Here is a 22,050-nt window from a genome sequence, read left to right as displayed (position 1 = left end):
TAAGATTCTTTTGCAATCGACAATTTCTTCTAGACTTTTATTCACAAACATGTCAATGACCTGGACTTCCCTGCAGAGGGCAGTACAAACAAGATTTTCTCACATAAGGGTATGAACCTGGCAGCCAGCCTGCGTCGTGAGTGATACTGCCTGCATGTGAGGAATGCTGAATCCATTTATATTGAAGAAGCCAGAACAACAGGAAAAGGCTCAAAAAAACATCAGTCAAAACCTGAGTTATGCATCGTGGTCAAGTAACAAAAAAAAGAAAACAAAAAAACAGCGCTGCAAATAATATACTTGCAAAAACTAATAAAATAACATAAAATTGGGGCTTTTTGCTCATTCTGCCCCGTTTTCAATGTCAAATGAATTTTAATGTTTGCAGAAATGCAGAACTGGTGAAGATGGAGGACCTTTCATGGAACAACATCCAACGCAGCCAAAAGAGGTGAAGCTTGCTTGTGATGTACCCGTGCATTAACATAAATGTAGCCTGTCTACAGCTTTGGCATGCAGCCCTCACAAACTGACCTTTATACAAGTTTGCTTGATATTTGGACAAACAATGTGGGGAAAATGCCAACCATTGTTTTCCACCGTGGAAAACTGAAAAGTAACAAGTACAAGATAATGCATCCTGTTCACAATCACTTGTATCCTTTGTGCACTCATGAACTCAGTTTCCAGAATAAAAGCAATTCATTCTCTGCCACAATAATTGCAGTGATAAGACTAATTAAATGCTGTGTTTCCTTAGTGACTGGATATTGATTTAGCTGTGAGTGATTATAGTTTTGTGGTTCGTTGTATCTAGCCCGGGGGGTCGTCATGACAGGACATGGTGGGGCATTTTAAAAGATACATCCTTCCAGTGCAAGCAGAAGAAAAGGTTACAACAGCCCATATAAATAGCATTCGTGTAAACGTAAAACACATAACCCATGCAGCCTGTGAACAGCGATGTTTCATTGAGGTTTGACAGAAGCATACATCTTACTGCCAAGCAAAGGTCTCCATTTAAGCTTAACTTTTTTTTTTTAATTGTCTTCCATTTTCATGTCAACACATCTATATGTAGATCATTCTGAAGTCCGTTCAAAGTGGCTCTGTATCTTTTCCATACCCCTGCTAAGCTGTCACATTTTTCCCATGATGTAGAGTGAGCCTTTCAGGTTTCTTTTGTGCTTTCACTTTCTGGATTATCTAAATAAGTGTGAAAAGAAACATCATCCACAAATGTTTTTGCTGGTATTTCAATCCAAAATAAAAAGGGGGGATTCAAAGAAGAAACACACACAATCAGCCAAAAAGCTTATTTAAATGCTATTTTTTCCCACTCTTTGCAAACCATTTCTTTGTTGGCTTCAGTTGTCATTTTGATTCCCGTCACTGTGACCTGTCAGGCTCGACCTTGGACTCTCCGTTCTGTTTGTCGTTGGACTTCAGGGACAGGTGCGTGGTCACGGTAGCCGCCTGAACCACGGCTTTAAAGCTGCGCTTTCTCTTTTGGACGTTCTGCTCCGGGTGGAAGATGATGACGTAGACTTTGGGGATATAGAGCATGCCCAAGGATACGGTGGCGCTCAGGCTCATGGACACGGTCAGAGTGGTGGTTTGGATGAACATCTGCAACAGAGACGGAGGAGTTCAGAAAAATCCTCCCACACACACACTTCTGTGTCACTAAGAAAATTATAGATTTGTTTGTTTTGTTTTGGTGCTTTTAGCCTTTATTTGACGGTTTGCAGGAAAGAGGGGGAGAGAGGGCATTTCAGCCATGAGGCTTATAAGAGCGCCTGCTCAACCAGTAAGTTAAAGTAGTGCCCATAATGATTCATTAATTATGGAAAAAGTGGCTGGCTAATCAAACTTGCTAGCTTTAGCCGATACTACTTCACCTTCACGTTCAAATTCTGGCACCAAAAAGCCCAACATGGTGTAGTCAAAACACAGAGTCCAGAAATCCATAGGTGAGCTTGCCATGGCTATATCCGTTTGTTATATACAGTCTATGGTAATATATTTCCAATACCGCAATATAATTTATTTTAATAACCCAAAAAATATTGTTGGGCGCAATAATTTATACATAAACGCAAAACAACAAGATGTCTTGTTGCATCTACTCGCATTTTCCAGTAGGTGAGCAAGCACATTTTTTAATTTAATTAAATTTTATTATATTTTGGTGTTCTGACCCACAAGAGGAAGCAAGGGGTCAAAGTTGAATGCCCAATGGAGGTGGTGTGTCCCAATTTCATGCATACTGGATGCAGCAGCAAGGATAGTTTGGAAAGCAGGGTACATGTAATCTCCGCTGTCACAATGCAGTCCTTACAATTTTCATCTCAAAGCAGGGAAGGCAGTGTTTTCCCCCTGATGAATGATTTATGATCTAGTATATGAAGTCAGGAAAAGAGCCTCTATTTATGGGCTTTGACCACATCTAGCTGCTCTTCCTCTTTTTTTCCTTTTTTCTTGTTTTGCATGCATCCGACAATAATCACAGTGAGCGACTTCTTCTGAGATCTGCCTTCAATGAATTATAAAAAAACCCCTCATTATTCAAGAAAACTAAACAGGTCATAAATAAATAAAACCACAAGTATCATAAATAAGAAATGTTTTGTGCCATAAATAGGTCGCAAGTTGCATAATATCCTCAGCAGCAACACATCCTGGCTCATGTCCATATAGTACAGTTCCTTTTATCATCTTTCACATGTGTTTGTCCCTGTAGTGACATCTCCCTTTATGAACGGAGCTGTTTACTGTTTAGGAGTGAAGTGGACTGTAGTTATGTGGCCCGAGCAGAAGGACTAGCTGAGAATCACTGTATGGTCCTTTCATAGGTAATTACAGTCATCACAGGTAGATCACCTCCTCCAACATGTGGTGGGAGCATAACAGCCGCTACTTTCATGAGCCAGACAAAAGTTAAGGTCTATATTTAGCTCTTTTTCTAAGTGATGATTAATTGAATGGGATGGCTGAATTGGTCTTGGAGGGCTTCTTATCGTCCCTCTGCACATCTGACCTCCTTTCCTTTTCTTAATTCACTTCATTTCCATTTGGAAGAGGTGAAAAGACTTTGAAAGCACCTCAGGCAGTAATTGTTTCAGCCTGACTGGTTCATAATACAGCTCTCTATTAGCCAAAGCCCGTCTCTATTTTTCAAATATCCCCCCCCAACTGTCTTGTACTTTGTGACGGCAGCAAATAGCCCACAAGCTAAATGAAACCCTCAGTACAGTGGGAGCAGGATGTCCTGCGAGTACAGCAGGAAGCAAATACGATATGACAGGCAACAAACTCAAATTTCACTTTCAGCATCTGAGGGATTCGTTTACTTTCTTACAGTTCGTGTGTTACTGTGCATTACGTAACTCGATTCAGCATACTGTTTATTTTAACTGTAAGTGGAGCTCAGGGAGTGCTTATGTAATGTAACGAGATTTAATTATGATCTTGAAAAAGATCAAATTTGACTATGCAGAAGAATTTATTGACCTATCATTTAGTGGGTCAAATTATTTCTTTTAATTTCTTTTTGTCCCAACCCAACACAAAGAGCAGCCAGAAATAATTCAGCTATTCATTTGTCCTTTTAAAAAGTGACATTTTTACTAAACAGATTTATTTTTGAGCTGAAGCTGTTATATCAGTCTCTGAAAGTCATCATCTGAAAATTTCCTGCTATTCTTTGTCTCATATAAAAGTTTTTGTTTTTTCTTGCCTCCAAAAACTGTTGGCCTACTCCAAAGAGGTTGTTAAAATTTCCTGAAAACACAATCATCAGAACTGTAAAATACTTTTCATTATTATTATTAATATTATACATAATAAATTGCCATCTTCAACCAATTGAACACATTGGATTTGTATCATCAAATCAAAAAGCCACAAGTTATACTCTATTATAATTCATAACTTTACTTTAAGTAGATGTACAAAGTGATAGCAGCAACACAAATAAAATTTCACATCTAAAAATACTCGCTGGCCCCAGAAATTATGATATTACCTGTGATGCAGTTATGTGCGAGTAGGTTGTTGTACTCAATTTCAGGAAAACCTAGTTGCGTCAAGTTCATTGTTTTTATTTTTCATATTTCAAAATAAATAAATAAAGGCAGACAAATAAAAGCACTGATGTTATAGGTACAATATTTTATCGAAATATCGTGGAGTTTTTAATCTCTTTTTTTATTCTCTAATAAATCACCAGATCATTTTCTCACCTAATTGATTTATATTGTCAGACCAAAATCCATATAAATTTGAAAGGATCTAAAAGGGGAAAAACAGGAAATTTTTCACATTACATGCTTTACATAAAGTAAGCAGGTAAGAATTCATTAACCAGTGATGTCAACTGAATATTCAGGTAATCAAAACTTCACTCTCAGGATATAAAACTTGTTGGCCAGTGGTGGATGTTTTAAGGCTGTAGTTAACCCTCCTGCATAATTCACTTGTATTTCATTTATCAGCATTTTTCACATCATTGTCATTTGGAAGTAAAATGCCCCTCCCTCAAAGTTTATTTTTTCTCTGTGCCGGCCTGCTTTCCGTTGCCAGACTTTCTCTGACGTTTGGTGGTGTATGCTCTCCACATTCACAGTAGCCTCTTCCTGTTTATATGAACATTTTCAGAATTTCTGAAACCATGCACTGTCCTTGTTACATTTCTTACCTTCTCTGTAGACTGCGCTGTGCCAAAGAAGATGGGTACAAAGGCCAGCCAGATGATGCAGGTGGTGTACATGGTGAAGCCGATTGGTTTGGCCTCATTGAAGGTCTCAGGAACTCCTCTGCTTTTAATGGCATACACCGTGCAGGTGATCATCAGTACAATGCTGTAGCTCAAACACAGTATGAGGGACAGGTCGGACATGTCGCACTTGAGAATTCCACGGGCAAACTCTGGGTTTGGAGGCTTCTGCTCTTCATAGTCAATGATGGTGTGTGGAGGGATCACACCAAACCAGATGAACACCGCGAGTAACTGTAGAGGAAAGGAGCTTTAGACTGCTGCATGAGCTTTGACTTATCTATGGCAGAGAAGCATTGATAAGCTTACCTGCACTGAGATGAGTATAAAAGTAATGATGAGCTGAGAGGTGGGGCTTATAAACTTAGGAGGTGTGACCGACTTCTTGCCCTGCTCAAAGATGCGGTAGATCCGGTTGGTCTTCGTCAGCATGGCGGAATAGCTGATGCACATCCCGAGCCCCAAAAACAGGCGGCGGAAGGCGCATATTGCCACACTGGGCTCTGCAATCATGAAGAAGGTGATGAGGTAGATGAGGAAGATTCCTGTCAGCAACACATAGCTGAGCTCTCTCCCAGAAGCCCGGACAATGGGTGTGTCATTGAAGCGGATGAAGGTGACAATGACTCCGGTGGTTGCTAAGATGCCCAGGATGGCCAAGAAGACGGGGATGATGGCCCAGGGAGAGCTCCACTCCAGCTTGATGATTGGTGTGGGGCGACATCCCGTGCGGTTCTCCAAGGGCCTCATGTCGAATGGGCACATGTCACAGGTGAATTCATCCAGCAGATACTGGTAGCCATCACAGAGTTCGCAGTGCCAGCAGCAGGGAACACCCTTGACCATCTTTTTCCTCTCGCCAGACTCGCAGGGAAAACTGCACACCGACTCTGGAATTTTACGGTCACCGCCCGACCACTGCATCTCCTCTGGCTGAAATGGATGCACACACACAGTGTGTTACTATATTACAGCTGGCTGTGACTTAACAAAAGGCTAATAACTGTGAAACAAAACTCCTCAAAAATACTTCTTCCACGATCACTTAAAGCCTATGAAAGCCAGGTAAACTGGCAATAAAAAGAATAAAATTGTTAACTTATTACCTTTCACAAATAAAAATTTCCTCACATTGTCACCATATTTTTAGTTTTGGTTTACAAAAAAAATCAAATGCTATACTATGATAGGTAGGGAAACTTGGAAAAGATGTCTTTTTTCTGTCTGAAGCTATCTATTCTGTAGGAAGCTTTCAGCCATCTGGCAAAAAGCTTGCAGTAAAAGGAATCTTACAATGAAAGGATAGTTTGCAATTTTGAAAATTATACTTTCTTGCCACTTTCATATCTGCTGAATGCAAGTTTTAGCATAGAAACTGGAAAAGGTAAGTATCTATATCATCTAAAAAGAACAAAGTGTCGGGTCGTACTTTAGCAGAAACGTACAGCTTTTGCACCGAATAATTTCATGGTCATGGGAACTGGATGCTTGGCACCTTCAGTAATCAGGACTCAGAGAAGTCCAGATGAACAGAATCAACTTTCTGCAATTTTCTCTAGTTTTGCTTTGGACACAGCAATTCAATTTCAATTCAGTTTCACTTATATAGTGTCAGATCACAACAATAGTTGCCTCAAGCTGCTTTATATTCTAAGGTGACGACCCTAGAATAATAGAGCAAAAACTCTAACATTTAGATGCCCCCCAATGAGCAAGCATTTGGCAACAGTGCGAAGGAAAAACTTCCTTTCAGCACGAAGAACCAGACTCGCAGACGGGCAGCCATCTGCCACAACCAGGGGGTGAGGGGAGGAAAACAGGACAACGAGACATAATGTTAAACTAGAGCTTTGTTTCCAGTTTTTATGCAAAACTAAGTTAATCTCTCATCTTCTCATGCAGCAGAAATGAACTTCTGAATATCACTCTGCACCACAACTGTAGTAAAAATAGACATTTACATTGAGGCGAAGATGGTTTGTCCACTGGCCGATATTCTTGTAGCCAGGATTGCTGACATTGGACATCTGGTACTGGAAGATGTCATATCGACCCGGAGCATCTCCATTCTCATTGAACATCACTCCAGTTCCTGCGCTACCTGTTAGATGGAGACAGTCTAAATGACCTATGCACTATCAAAAGAAAGCCAAAAGTAAGAAGGCATTCAAACTGCCTTAACCAGAGAAAAACACCCCCATCTTTAGCGGCAGAGAGAACACCCACACACTGTTGAATGCAGCTTATTGCTTACTTCACTCTTGTGCAATCATGTGAAAGCTGAGTGCAGGATGCTCTTTAGTGAAGGCTCTCCTCCACGAGTACAGACTTTCAGTGCACTCTCCTCTGTTGCCCTAACGTGATTGAATGTTCCTCTCGGGTCCCTGCAGGCGCTCAATCAGAAAATCTTCCATACAAGCCAAGGTCATCCAGCAAGAGGAGCGCAATAAATAGGATGCTTTCACAGGACACTTTTTTTTTTTTCCTTTTTCCAAACTGCAATATTTTTGTATGAAAGATGAGGATGAAAAGCGGGTTCGTTGTGTATAGAGAAGAGCGAGGACGCAGCCCAAGGGAGGGGACGTGCTTTGAAGAAATGCGCCGTGTTCTGCAGCTAAGCACATTAGCAGAAACATCTCAAAGCTTCCGTTTTCAACACGACCTCCCTTCCGCTGCGTTCCCTTTTAAATTTGCTTCTTTTTAAAAACCTCTCCAGTGGCAGAGAGCGGTAGTTAGAAAAGCATGGCTTTTGCTAACAAAAAGATCTCCTTGCAGCATTTCTCTCCCCAGCAGCAACGAAATGAAACTCTCCTTTTATCTAAATAGCTAGACATATCAGGAGGTAGGTGCGGAAAAACCGACTGAAAGTTGGAAGCTCACCGTTGAAGTTTACAGAGCGAATGTACTGGAGGAGCATGCGTCCATCTACGGGGTCCATCTTTTCGCACACGCCCATGGAGCCGGCACAGAGGTCCAGGTGCATGCTGTGCAAGGCGTGGGCCATGGCGTACACAGCATCAATCACAAACTGCACCTTGCCCTCCTGTTCGTACTGAGAGTCTCGGCTGATTCTTTCGTCACCTGCCGGACAACAAAAATGACCAATACATAAGTCAGATAAGGTGACACTTTTTATTTTCGGTGCTGCTCCCTGCTTACCTGTACATTTTCTTCTACCAGGATCGTATTTTATCCCAGGGCGAGTTAGTTTACACTTGAAGTCATCCTCCCAGAATTCTGCAAACCAGATGTTTCTCCTGTTGTTCTCCAGCGACCTCGAAGTGAAGTACTGGTCGAACCCTGAATCGTTTTCGCATTTAATTTTAAAACAGTTAAAATAACAGGACTTGACATGTTGGAGCAGAGATAATGGTAAAAAAAAAAAAAATCCTTTGAAATATGGCTCTAAGTCACTTTTCAGAATTTATACAGGCTGGAAATATCAGATCGGGATATATCAGACTTATCAATCGTTAATTTCCTTTATTTGGTGCATTGATATTAGACTCATCTGTCAATGTCACAGGCTTCTGTGGGTATGCTTATTGGATCCAGCTGTTCAGAGTTAGATTTAAGGCTCATTTAATACATTTTCCTACCGTCAATGGAAGCTCTTTTAGGCAGGATGGTGACAGCACCCTCAGCCACCTCCTCCTGGTCTTCAATCGCAGAGTTTTTGGATCCCCAACTATCCGATCCAACAAATAGGAAGTGGCCTGTCAGGTTGGCCTTTTTGGCAGCCTGCAACACCCGTCTAAAAGATACAGTTATATATCATGATGAAATTTCTTCTTCTTCTGTCATTCTTTGCTCAGAGTGGTTAGAACAGGAGACTACATAGTTAAATGTAAAACAGCATCCTTGTGAATATCTTGCAGACTTCATGTATCTAATACACCATGCAGCAGAGCATGACTCACTTGATGTCGTCCTCATTGGCAAAGATGATAACCCCGCGAGCGTTGGAGGTCTCCATCAGTCTCTTGATGATTTTATCAAACTCCCCTGGTCTGGGCTCTCGTGGAATCCTTATGGACTGTGCAATACACAGCCCTCCTGTGTCACAGACCAAAAAAATCATCTTTTATTGTTTGCAGTGTTAGCATGCCAACATTAGGTCAGTTGTAAAGGTAGCTAGGTTTTCCCACGACTCTGCAAAAACAACACCCAGCTAAGGTGTTGGGGTTTTTTTTGTCTGCTAATTATGTAGATTAATGAGCTTAGACCTATGTGTCAAAATAGCAATAATATCATAACATGAAAATCCTTGCTGTACACACAATATTATATGACCAAATCCTAGTAAATTCCAGAATGGGAAGAACACACTCAAACCTTTCTGCTGTACTGAGACTGAGCCCAACACCCACCACACAGTATCAGATCTTTGTTTTGGGTTAGAGTCGGGTGGACCAATCCAAATATCAATATTAATGCTATTATTGGTATCAGATCAATACCAGCACCAGTAGATCGACAGTTTGTTTTTGTTCTCCAAGTTCAGTATGCATCTCACCGAATTGTGTTAAATACAAAAACAAAAAGTCTCCAAAAAACCCAGTTTCAAAATACATGAAACCTGAAAGGTGTGTTTTGTTGTATTCACTAATTCTTTCAAAAAGCAATGGTCATTAACATGTGTTCTGAATTTGCATATAAATTATGATTAATCTCTGAAATAATAATGCACTGCTCTCACCCTGAGCTCCCTTCGGTCGATAATCCGATTCTTTTATACCTGCACTTCTGTTTCATACACACTTTAGAACTTATTGTCCCATCCTGGTTAAATTCTGTTATATCACTGCAACCATGGGTAGAAATGATGTGTAGAGGGAGACAGAGGTCCTCACCTCCAGTGTTGCCTTCCTCATTTTAAACATAACTGCATGTTGCTGAGATGCAAAATGATTCATTTTTGAGTATTGAAAGATGGATTACCTATCATTGCCTGTCATTTCCTAACTCTTTTAAGGTGAATTTCAAACAAAGGATGCGTAAGACATTCTATTAATTATTAATTATTATTTCACCGCCCAATAGAAAGAAATGGTTGTAACCAGCCTGCACTCTGGCAGCTCTCTTACCTTTAATCTTGTTCTTCAGGACAGTCATATCTCTAAATGCACGAGATGATCTGTCTCCAATTAAAATTATTATAAATGACTGAATTTGATCTAGATTCACCATTCAGATACAATGTATAAAATATTATGGCAAACCATCCAGAAGTCGAGATAGAGATATTTCCATCTGGATAAAGTAATGGACAGTAGACAAAGCTGTTAGAGTCTGTCCCATACTGTCAATCACTGATGTATGTGAATTTGATCATATGAAATGTGATCACTAATACATTAGGACTAACAGGTCATCCCATCATATAGATTTAAAAGCACAAATGATTTTATTAAAGCATTGCTCCTTCCTGTCTTTTAATGAGTGGGAAAAACACAAATGACTAATCCCTTGTTGTCGTGACGGCAGATTCACGTCAGCGCAGTCAGACACACAACCTGCTTCTCTGGAGATCTGGAGGAAGGCATCCACTCCGCTTTCTCCGTAGTTGCCCTCAGATGCCAGCGTGGACACGTAGTTCCAGCCCATGTTCTTGACGATGTCCACCATGGCCTGAGCCTGGTAGGAGTCAGGAGGCACCACACGGGAGAAGAACTCGTAGCGGCTTTTGTCGCTCAGCTCCGGGGCAGTCGATGCATAGCTGATCTGGGGGATCTGAGACACAGGGATGGGTCATTTGTGATGAAAGAGTCAGGTCAAATGGAAAACATGAACAGTGCTGATTATTAGGCCAATATGTGAATCCAAAGGTAAAAGAGATGACAAGAGGCAGTGAACCATGTCAGGAGCATGATGCACCACTTACTCACAGGCAAGCCCTTAAATGGATGCCTCCCACAGTAATACTGGCAAGTCACAGTGCATTAAAATCCCAAAATTGGACTATCATAGAGCGTTCATCTCTTGAAAAGCCCAGAGCTGGTTTGCGCTAACGATACAGCCAACGTCACAGTAGAGTACAGATGGTGGGAACCAGAGCAGTAAAGGGGGAAAATAAGGATGGGAAGCTTAATTTGTTGGTGTGCTACATCTTTAATGACACAGTTTATGTCGACAGTCTCAACCCTGAACCTGCTAATGCCAGTCCCCCCAAACGTGGCTAACATCCAGCCCTCTCTGGAGAGCACCGAGAGATAAAGGTATTCACAAGGGGCAGTGACGGGGAGAAGGAGAGAGGACCGAGAGAACCATTTCACAGATTATCTGCAAGGATTAGTGTGGTTTTAGTCAAATTACGTTAAGCACAGAGGGAGAGACAGAGATCAGGAGCCTAGAGAAAGGTTAGCATTTCTCAGCTGTAAGCCATACAATACATTTAATTCTAGTGGCCACATGCAGCTTGCATTTGCTGCTCCGCGTTAACCCCGTCAGTGTCAGATGTACTGGTAAGCCTCTGTGGTCCAGACCACATCCTGAAATCAGGTTGGTGAACTTTCCTGCCCTCTCCTTCCCCCTTGTAAGAGTGACTGGCATGTGACATCATCAGTGTCCAGAGGAGTCTGTATCATTGTCTGAAAAGTCACTCAGATGTTTGCATGCAAAATTATAATGCACAAGACAAACACATAATCCTCTCCCAAATTAATCCCACAGAAGCATCTGCACCAATTCACTTGTTAAAATCAATAAGCCTTCTCACTAACATAAGCATCCTCTTTTAGTCCAGTCTTGCTGAAATCTGCTTACAGTCATAAAACAAGTGAAGCTGAGAAAGAAACATTGTAATTTGAACAAACTAGACTGACTCATCAAGACACTGAGCTCGGGTATAGAATAAAGAGGCTGACAAACATGGATATAATTATGACCCTCTGGAATGAGTCAGTATAGAACATTCACCTACAGGTGCATCTTACAGGGGTTTGTGAAAGCTATATTAATGGGTTAGTTATTTTACACAACCTTGAACTATTAAGGGTTTAGACCCTAAAATATTAACTGTCAATGAACATGTTAAATTAGTTAAAGAGTTAATTGCTTCAGAGGTATTTGCAAAATTTATAAAAACTTCATTAAAGAAAACTCGATGAATGCATGCTCTATATCTCATTTAAAAATAGTCTCATATAAGATACCTTACATTATTTATAGTTTATGCTCACCTATTGAAAAAGGAAAAAAAATAAAATAAAGATGCATTTGGAGCAGGTTACAACAAAAAGTGTATTGGTTATGAGCAGATGTTGAATATGTAAAGAACTTCAGACATTTGCGGTCTGGAAAGCAGCACATATGGACGGTAGGAGGAAACGCACTATTTAGCTAAATCTACTTCACACTGGTCACAAATTGCTGCTATCCTAGAACCAATGTCATCCTGTTACCCTGACACTATTTTGAGCCCAGGGTCCTGAGCTGTTGAGAGGGGCTTAGTGGAGTTGGTGAATTCTGTAGTTAATATCTGCCCTCTACCCAAGTTGTGGATTCTGAGCTGAAGGAGGAGCAACTTGGATAGAGGGCAGATATTAACTGCAGAATTCACCAAAACAGAAACATCCAAACACATCAGCCTGGTTGTTACAATTTTTCTGTATTACTTGCTTGCCCCAAATGTTAGATTTGCACAGACTCGGTGTTCCATCATTGCTATAAACAATGTGTAATCAGTGTAATCAGTGTTTAAAGGTTAATCACCTGTCAAAGAAAAAAAAAATACCTGGATTAACCTGCAGATTCCAACAATTACAATGGATTCACGACCCTGTAAGTGTCACTCTGACAGGCAGCAATACACAGGTTCATTCAGGTCACATAGCTGTTTCAGTTACACTGCTTTATAATATCATCAAGAGGTGAGATGTTTATCTCTGTAGAGCAGCAGTAAGTTCTTTAGGTAAAAACATAAAGTGTCTCAATAATATTTTGGTATCAGACGTCTTCATCTATCATTTGTCCAACCCTTTCCTTAACTGCTTATCCAATTCAGGGGTTCCAGAAGTACTGGGGTGGCTATACCAAAGGCAGGCTGCACCCTGGGCAGACGTGCACACGTATCGCAGAACTAACACAGAAAAACAGACAAACATCCACACTCACATTAACACCTACGGCCAATCAACCTTACATCCAATCATGTCTTTCTCTTTGAATACCTGGAGCTCAGACTACCCAGAGTATGAATTCCATCAGAATGTAATGATGACCAAGGTCCACATTATCTTCTAAGGAGGGATTTAATCAATCTCAAATTTTAATAAAGAAGACCTAAATCTGCAGTGACCTAATCACAAATACTGTAACTCTACTGAGGCAGGAAATGAAGGTGCAGCTATATAAATTAACTTCATAAGTGCGAGCTCTCGCTCATAGGACGTCTGTTTATTGGCCACAGCTGGTCACTGATATCACTGCAAGCTGCTCAAATCTAAAATTAGGAATGTATTCCATATAGTTGCTCATTTTCTGGCACAGTGTCCTCGGACTTGATGTGTGTAAATCATTTTTTTTTAACATAGTGCTTCTGGTCCTTTTGTGGCTTCTGACTGGTTAAAATCTGGCGGTGCTGTTTGTGATCCTCACTCACTTTCTGAGTGAAGATTTTAGATGCTTTAATACTTTAGTAATACTTAATTCTTTCAAAGTGTTAAACTTTTACCTTTATTTTGCAAGCATGACAAAAGGAGAAACACTAAAACGGTAAATTTAAAAAAAAAATGCCTTAAGATTCCAGTAGTTGTAAAATATTAAGCAAGAATGAAAGAAATGTTAGCTGATTACAGTTTGGTTAAACTTGTTTTCTTAAGAATAATTGTCATTGTCTCTCCTGACTTGAGAGTCCAAACCCTGTGAATGGGAACTACTGTGCTCTTTCTTTGTGAACAGATTCAGGAGAGGTTGTGAGGGGATCATTTTATCAGCTTACATTCTCAAAACACTCCCTGTCCCAAATATTTTGCCCCTTCACTGGTTAACAAAGCTAGGATGGTTAAAGAAATCTCACCGCAAACAGTCTGAGTACATTGGCCACCATGATGGACACCGAACTTCCAGATGCACCAATCACCCCAACCACCCTCTCCGGTTTTGGGAATATCGGAGGCTCTCCGTTTGAGCAGCGCACATCCGAGTTGTCCTTCTGGATGAGGGCCTGGACAAAGGTGAGCGACTGTTCCAGGGCATACGTGTCTCTGGAGCAGGTGTCGAGGATCCGAGCCCCAAGTGTGATGTTAGGCAGCAGCTCGGGATCGCTGTTGATCTGGTCCAAGGCATAGAGCATGGCCTCCAGTCGATGGATCCCTTTCTCTCTCTTGATCTCTCCGCAGGGTATCCCAGCCGGACCCCGAGAATGCATAGGGAAGAGGCCGCCCAGGGTGATGTCGCCTTCGATTTTGATGGACTGAGGCTGGGTGCCCTGCTGGGCACGTGAGGCTGGACTGAAACCCACCAGTAGAACCCAAAGCAACCGAAGCCATGGTTTGTATCCATATGACGTACTAAACCAGGAGCACTGATGGGATGAGAGGACCTCTGATATCATGATGATGACCAGCAGAGGTACTGACAGCACTGGGCCACTCCCTCTACCTTTGACGCCTGAGGGAGTTAAGAAAAGGGGTGTTAACATCTGGTTATTATTGAAGTTAGAGCATGTAGAAGCTTCATACACTTTATTCTCTCCGGTTTACCTTATTAACTATTCTTTTTATGGATCCACCACATCCATGAAGCAGTCTGGGTTGAATTTTTAAATATAGCATCCAACTTGAAACGCATAAAAATGTAAAATTCTGTGTGTCCCGTGCATCATTTTATAAATATTTCTCTTTAATTCCTTATGGCAATTATGATATGTTTAAGGACGATAACTGCAGAGCTGCAGAGTCAATGCTAACAGTGATTCCCTTATTAGGTAATGATGCAGAAAAAGCACCTACAGTCTAACATCGTTTCCTGTGCTTTGAATCAGAGCTGGGAAAACGTAGGAGAAAGAACAAAATATAAGCGATAGATGGAGGTGCACTTAAAAAAAAACCTGTGGCTGAAGAGTGGATTTTAGCCAAGATGCAGGATGACACAGAGTGGAAGCTTTTATCATGAAGAGCAAAGAGGCGATGATGGAAAACACTATAAATTTTGCAGAACAAAACATTGACTAAATCCTGACCGCATTTCATGCTTCAAAAGCCGGAGCAGGTTAATTATATCTGCACGAGGATCACTGCCAAAATCCACAATGATCAGTTGAGCCCGTTCCATTTAAAAAAAATCACAATTATAATTTCACAAGGCTCTAAATAATAATTACAGGATAACGTCATTTTCTTAGAATGATAAAAACTCATATTTAAAATACCTCTGCTATACCGTGATTATAAAGTTAAAAAAAAATCCATGCAATCAATGCAAGAATGATTTGAATTTCCACAAGCTGCATTAATCACATTTTTTTTAAACTTCTTCATGGTGAAGAAGGAAGAAGATAAGTCTTACCTGCCCATTCTTCATGGACCAGCCTTGATTTTGTCCATCACACAAACTCTTCCACGCAGGCCTCCATCCAGGGTCCAAAATGTGATTATTATATCTGGAAGCAAGGCTCTCCTCTCCTGACTGATCGTAAATCCTCTGTCATCTCAGTCAGCCTGTGTGCACTCTCAAAAATAACCAAAGACTCTCTAAAAACAATGGTCCAACAAAAAAAAAATTGTTGTGGTTTAGTAAAACAAAATGAAAACACAGAGTTCTGCAGCTTTTTTGGAGGGGGGGGGGGTATAATATCATGTGAGACTCGGAGAAAAGTGCAACATTACAGCAGTGAGATTCTACAAATCACCGCCAAATCCCTTAAAAGCCCTCTCACATACACTCCCGCTCTCTCGTTCTTTTTCCCTTTGAGCGCGCCTCTGTCTGGGCACCCCCTCCCTCTCTCTCTCTCATATGAACCCTCTCCTTGCTCGTTCTCTCTGCACTCTAATGGCCACAGATTGGGATTATCATGCAGGCGTCTGTGAAGAAAGCACTAGGTGGACTAGCCCTTTTTTTTCATACAGCTGAACCAAATGCAGAACCCTCCCCCCTGCAACACACACACACCAGGATGATGGACCTCCGTCACTTTGAGAGATTAGATGAGCAGCGATTTGATTCGTACTCTCCCTATACGCGAGCGCACACACATGCACGCACACACATGCACGCACACACACGCACTTCCATTCACACACCTGTCAACACTGGCACAATGGTGGAGAATATGAGAGCGCAAAATAGGTTTCTGCACCACAGAATGCAGCTGGATTAGATTTATTATTGATTTGAGTTGATGCTCTGGGAAAAAAAATGCAGCTGCCAGATCAGTTTGCAGCTCACCTGTAAATTAGAAGACTGAATGTATCATTACTACCATCTAATGTATCAGTATGGACATCTCAAAGAATGCATCAAGTCTTCATACAGTGGAAATTAAAGCTCACAACACAGCTTTTCTTTTACATGTCACTTTTAATTTCAGTTTTTATGACATTTAGAAAAAGCAAAACAGATTCTCCTCCTCACTTGCAGAGTCTGCAAACCCAAGACTCTGAAGGTCTGAGGTCTACTAGTACCTGTGTAAATAGGGGTTATTTCCCCCCTTTAAAACTACCCTAAGAAGACAGATTTCTCCAAGCCATCCTCCACTTTGGTGTACTCCAGATGAGATTTGAAGTACTGGCTTTTGTATCTCGGGCTGTTTCGAACATACTCAAGGTAATCAGGGGTTCCAGGGCAGATGACGTTGTCTGCCAGCAAGATAGTGCCTTTCCTTAGGAGGCCACAGTCCTGATTCAAAAAAGAAGAAAGGCAAAACTGGAGTCATGGCAGAAAAAGCAAAGACTTTAATGAGTATAGGATGAGTCAAACAGACTTGCCTCTAGCAGCTTTGTGTCAGGAAGGTAGCGATCTTTCCAGTGATCCAAGAAAACCAAATCAAATGTTTTCACCCCAAACTGCTCCTTAATTTTGGGGATCCACTCGCCAGATGGGCCTTCAACTACCTGGATCTATTAAAAAAATAAGTAAATAGAAAATAAAAATAAAAAAGGGATATTGCAATCTGACCCTATGCATTCCCTATGCAAATCAGCTTCTTTTTAGAGCTCCTCGTTACCTTATCCTCTAGTCCTGCCCAAGCAATAACCTGACGAGCAATTTTGGCGTAGTCTGGGTTAAATTCAAGAGTGATGATCTTGGCGCGTGGAGGAAGAAGGCTGGCGATGCGCACCGTAGAGTAGCCACAGTAGGTTCCCAGCTCTAACACAGTGACTGGATTCACTTCAGACACCACTGAGTCAAGAATGCAGCCTGTGACAAAACAAAAAGAAATATTAAAAATATATAGTTAGATCGAATAAGGAACTGATTTTACTCATTGAGCATATCATTAGGAAGTCAGTACCTTTCTCATCCCCGACATTCATGGCCCATTCCTTCTGTCTGCAGAAGTTGTCGATGGCTTTCACCACGCTGCGAGGGTCTCCTCTAGTGGCGTTCTTCTGTACTGCATGTAGGAGTCGCTGGAGTTAGACGCAGGGGGAGAAAAAGCACCACTTAATAAAACCTCAATAAGAGTTTACGAGCATCAATTAGTTATAACAAACAATACTTGGATTGTCACAGATATTTTGATCTGATGGTTGAATTTTTAAAGGGGATTTTAAACACATATGGATATAGTTTTGTTAATCTTATCACTTCTTGTGTTATGATTGTGGTTCCAGTGTTTCACACATTTCATAGATGTCCAAAAGAGAAAATTGTGGTCTGCACACTATAAATAAGAGCTAGATACTCATTTTTTCAACATGAGACAGAATCCAATGATATTTTCCTCTTATGAAAATACTGTTAAAGGGGAAATTGTGCTTGTGTTATTTCTTGTTATTACATTAGAACATGCTTCAGAAAGCCAGCTTAGGTTTTAGTCCAACCTCAGCAGGGTTCCTTCCCGCTGCACACCTGATCCCCATCAACCAATCACTCCCAGGAGCCGCTCCCAGCCAGCACAGCTGTCTCACATTAACTCATTAAGCAGTGCCGTATAGGTTGCACCCTCTTCCCACGCGTCTTTCTGAGTCGCCTTACACTTTTATTAGAGCAAACACACAATATACTGGACTGCCAGGGCCCTTAATACAGCTGTCTGCTAAAGAATGGAGCGTTACTTGCATATTTTTGTGCTTCAGCTCTAAAGCTCTGTAAAACACTGGACACTATTTTAGGTGCACCTGTTCAACTGCTTTTTAATGCAAATATCTAACCAGCAAATTCAATACATTTAGGCATTTAGTTCAAACTGACCGGGGAAGAAGGGTGATTTAAGTGACTTTACCGTGGCATAATTGTTGGTGACAGATGGGCTAGTCTGAGTATTTCAGAAACTGTAGATCTGCTGGGATTTTCCACACACAAGCATATATAAAGTTTATAAAGAATGGTCAGAAAAAGAGAAAATATTCATTGAGTGGCAGTTTTGTGAGAGAAAATGTACCAGTATTAGGTCAGATGGCCAGACTGCTTTGAGCCAATAGGAGGACAACAGTGTGTCAACTTGCAGAGATTCATTCCCACATGGTATGCATGAGAGCACTTCTGAACCCATATATCCAAACCTGAAGCAGATTGGCTACAATAACAGAAGACCACACCAGGCGCCACTCCTTTTGGGAAACTGAGGCAACAATTCACACAGGTTCACCATAACTGGACAATAGAAGATTCTAAAAATGGTGACTGATCTAGTGAGTCTCAATTTTTGCTGTGACATTCAGATAGTGGGGCCACACTTTTGCCCTTTTGTACCGAATAAGAATCTTTTAAACCCCACAGTCTACAGGAATATTCTCAGGGAGGCTGCAGTGCTCCAATCCTTTCAAACTGGTTTATTAAACTTGACAATGGATTTTCTATGCTCAAACGGCCCCCACTATCACCCGTTCCAATAGGACATCTTTAAGATTTATTTCCAAGCTCCTTAGTTGAACAGGAGATTGCATCATGGATGTGCGGCCAACAAATCTGCAGCAACTGTATAATCCTATCATGTGATCCTATCACCAATGCTCTTATGGATACCTTGTGGGAATGAGTCTCTGCATGTTGACACACTGTTGTCTTCCTATTGGCTCAACGCAGTCTGGCCATCTGACCTACTACTTTCTAACTATTCTTTATAAACCTTGAATATGCTCATGTGTGGAAAATCCCAGCAAATCTACAGTTTCTGAAATACTCAAGACTACCCCATCTGTCATCAACAGGAATTTTTCCAGCACTTTCTTGAATCTGTGTCACAGAGCATTAATGGTGTTCTCAAGGGGAAAAGGCATCCAATTTAGTACTATCAAGGTGTACTTAATAAAGTGTCCTGTGAGTGTATTTCATACCCTAAGCCCCATACGCAACTAAAAAATGATATTAAAAGTAATAGTGTCTTTAGGGTCATTTGGTTTTCATTAAATTATTAATTAGTGTGTTTTCACACCTGTGGTGTTTAGACCATTTAAATTGAATCGTTTCGTTATCCCCCTTTTCCGGTTTGTGTGGATGTATAGTATACAGTACTGTACAGAATATCACACTCGGGTTTAGACCAAAACAACCACACCGAGACACAGGTGTAGGTGGTCTCATCTGCAAATGTACTGGTGTTGTTCATTTAGGGTGTGAATGTGATCCAAGCCTAGATCCAACACAAACCACCCACTTTACACTGCAAGTTTGAGCTAAAAGATTTACCGTAGCCATGTATACTTTGTATTTGTATACTGGGATGTGGCAGGGTATTATAGATGTGCAAAGGTCTGTACAGACTAGCAACTAGCCGTGAAATAAATGTAAATTCTCTGTGTTCTCCAATTTTTAATAGTTCTCCAATAGTCCCCCCAAGGACACATCTGGCCAATAAGTGAACTGAACACTCTCATGTTGTTTGTAGTGAAACATTTAGGTTCACTTGTAGTTCATTTACATTTTTTTCTGTGTGAAAACAAACCAAACCATAGTAAAAAAAAAAAAAAACTCAAATTCATCAACTGATATGGACCAGTATAAACAAACTACGGGTGTGAAAATGCCCCTGATTTCATGACAACACATAAGCGCATCTTTTTGTTCTTTGACATTATGGGGAATTGTGACGTGAATTTAAATCCATTTTGGAATAACGCTCTAAAATGAAAAAATGTGGAACAAATGAAGTGCTGTGAATACTTTCTGGATGCACAAGCTCAACTACAAATTTAACTTTTCTTTCCATTTTCTACTCATTTTATGTTTTAAGCATTTCAACTCTTTTTCCAGTCCTTTTTTTGCTTTTACCTTTTTCTACTTTTTGCAGTGTGTTACTGACTCCACGCTCAAAAAACCTGTAAAATTAAATTATATAAAAATATTTAAATAAAAAAACCCTTTAGGTTCATAATAGTTTTTGTTAATAGAATGTCTTTAGTATTTTTAATAAATATATTTGCAAATCGCTGCATTTCCAACTTGTGTATGTGAAAGAGTTTTAGGTGCATGACACTCTTACATTAACATCTTAGTTATCTGTCGCTGTTGCTGTTGTAGCCTATCTGCGAGTGGTCACTATATTTTTCACATGCTTTGCTTTTTCTCTCCATCTTGGTTCTGCCATACCTTTTCTATACGCTTCATACACTGTTAAACTAAATCACATCGACATAGTATGTGATGGTTGACACTGTGAGAGGTGAGTGTTTGTGGACGGCGCACCTGAGGACGTGTGGACTGGGTCAGTGTGTTCAGCATTCGCTCCACAATCATGTCGTGCCACAATAGCGCCAGTCCTCCATGATACTGCACAGCAGTGGGAATCAGCCATCTGTACAGAGCATACAGAAGAGCTGCTCCACCTGTGCAGCTGTAGAATAGAGTCAGCCACATGCTGCAACCAGATTGTAAAAATATCAGTTCAGTGCAGGTATGGTGTATAGTGCTATATTATGGAAAAGGACAATGATAAATGAACCCCAGACGCAGTGCAATAACGGCAAATCTGCATGAGATAAATGAAAGCTCCTCTCCTGTCTCCTCTCGCCCTACCTTTCCCTTTGTGTTGGGTTAATGAGATGGGTATTTATGCAGTGTACAGTTGCTGCTTCACTATCAGCTGCTGTTACTGCTGCTGCCATGTCCAAGATGAACACCCACATGAAACTCAATATGATGATATCTCTCAAGGATATCAACTCCAATAAACAGTTGAAAGCACACCGCACAGTGCTTTGTGTGGACCTTGCTCCTCTCAGGAGCAATTAGTCTGTTTAGATTTCTCCAGCACAGATAAATGGGTAAGAAAAGGGTGTGTGGGGGGGAGGGGGAGCACAGCCAGAATTCTAAACAAAAGCTGCTTCTGTGGGAAAGCAGTGAAAAGCATGGCTGGAAACAACTCTACCTTGCACTAATAATACAACTGTGGGAGACCATTGGCTGTTGAGGTAATTCCTTTTGATTTGGAGTTTTAGTTGCATGGCAACTGGCCGGGGGTTAAGAGCTGTGTCACAAAAGGCAGAGCTTTGGGACTTTAACCTTTACTTCCTTTACTTTGCTTCTTCTGAACATACAAGAACAGGCGCAGAAAATAAAATGGAATTTTAGAAAGGCTGCATAAACACACATGCATGTTTATCATTGTGCAGATGAACAGCTGCATGAAGTTGCATGCTTTTCCTACTATCTACCTGAATTCAAACTCCACTGGAACAAAAACAGAGAAGGCACAACAAAACTGGTAAAAAGGGAATTTGTGAAATGCTTTTTTGGTTTTGCATGGCTGAAATCCGCGTCAGTTACAGGAATTACCATTGATGTCCCACAGTTTCACAACACTATTTCACAACACTATTTCACAATACTATTTGGCAAACTCTTCAGTCCATAATATGAATTCAAACCAGACTGAGCAGTGGTTTTTCTTTAGCAACTGCAGGACTAATTCTTCTTAGGAAAAAAAAACCCGGTTGCATTCTTAAAATCTTACTTTTTATTACAATCCCAGGGAACAGAAGAATAGAAGACTTACGTGTGCAGGCAGGCTCGCTCTCAGCTCTCTTCCCCTGCCGCTAGAGGAAAATCTGCTGGTTTCCTAACAGGCGGACATATGCCTACGTTTACATGAGGCTAACTCCTCCCTCCTCTTCCACCCACCCTCCTACTCAGAGCTGTGCTGTGAGCATGCAAGGAATGTACAGCAGACC

At 40.9% G+C, this 22,050-nt stretch overlaps 2 protein-coding genes across 3 annotated transcripts; both read right to left on the bottom strand.

The window, feature by feature from the left end:
• Positions 1 to 43: 43 nt before the first annotated feature.
• Positions 44 to 16,163, bottom strand: grm6b (glutamate receptor, metabotropic 6b). Of its 2 annotated transcripts, XM_040003368.1 has the most exons (11): positions 15,287 to 16,163; positions 13,797 to 14,389; positions 10,294 to 10,510; positions 8,698 to 8,833; positions 8,377 to 8,531; positions 7,937 to 8,077; positions 7,658 to 7,858; positions 6,739 to 6,878; positions 5,087 to 5,710; positions 4,700 to 5,011; positions 1,390 to 1,629 (listed from the first exon to the last, which is right to left on the bottom strand). In XM_040003368.1, exons 2-11 carry the CDS (start codon positions 14,331 to 14,333, stop codon positions 1,390 to 1,392), a joined length of 2,703 nt encoding a protein of 900 aa, XP_039859302.1. In that variant the 5' UTR covers positions 14,334 to 14,389; positions 15,287 to 16,163. The 2 variants fall into 2 exon arrangements, with proteins under 2 accessions (XP_039859301.1, XP_039859302.1); XM_040003367.1 differs by having other exon boundaries at positions 44 to 1,629; positions 13,797 to 16,163.
• A 114-nt stretch (positions 16,164 to 16,277) lies between these two features.
• comtb (catechol-O-methyltransferase b) lies at positions 16,278 to 21,991 on the bottom strand. The gene is made up of 6 exons (XM_040003392.1): positions 21,876 to 21,991; positions 20,567 to 20,738; positions 17,232 to 17,349; positions 16,944 to 17,137; positions 16,705 to 16,836; positions 16,278 to 16,615 (listed from the first exon to the last, which is right to left on the bottom strand). Exons 2-6 carry the CDS (start codon positions 20,735 to 20,737, stop codon positions 16,436 to 16,438), a joined length of 795 nt encoding a protein of 264 aa, XP_039859326.1. The 5' UTR covers position 20,738; positions 21,876 to 21,991; the 3' UTR covers positions 16,278 to 16,435.
• Positions 21,992 to 22,050: the final 59 nt, after the last annotated feature.

This window comes from Simochromis diagramma, unplaced genomic scaffold, assembly GCF_900408965.1.
Source record: "Simochromis diagramma unplaced genomic scaffold, fSimDia1.1 OVJJ01000646.1, whole genome shotgun sequence".
Lineage (NCBI taxonomy): Eukaryota > Metazoa > Chordata > Actinopteri > Cichliformes > Cichlidae > Simochromis > Simochromis diagramma.
The sequence above is the reverse complement of the archived record's forward strand: the minus strand, read 5'-3'. Positions and strand labels throughout refer to the sequence as shown.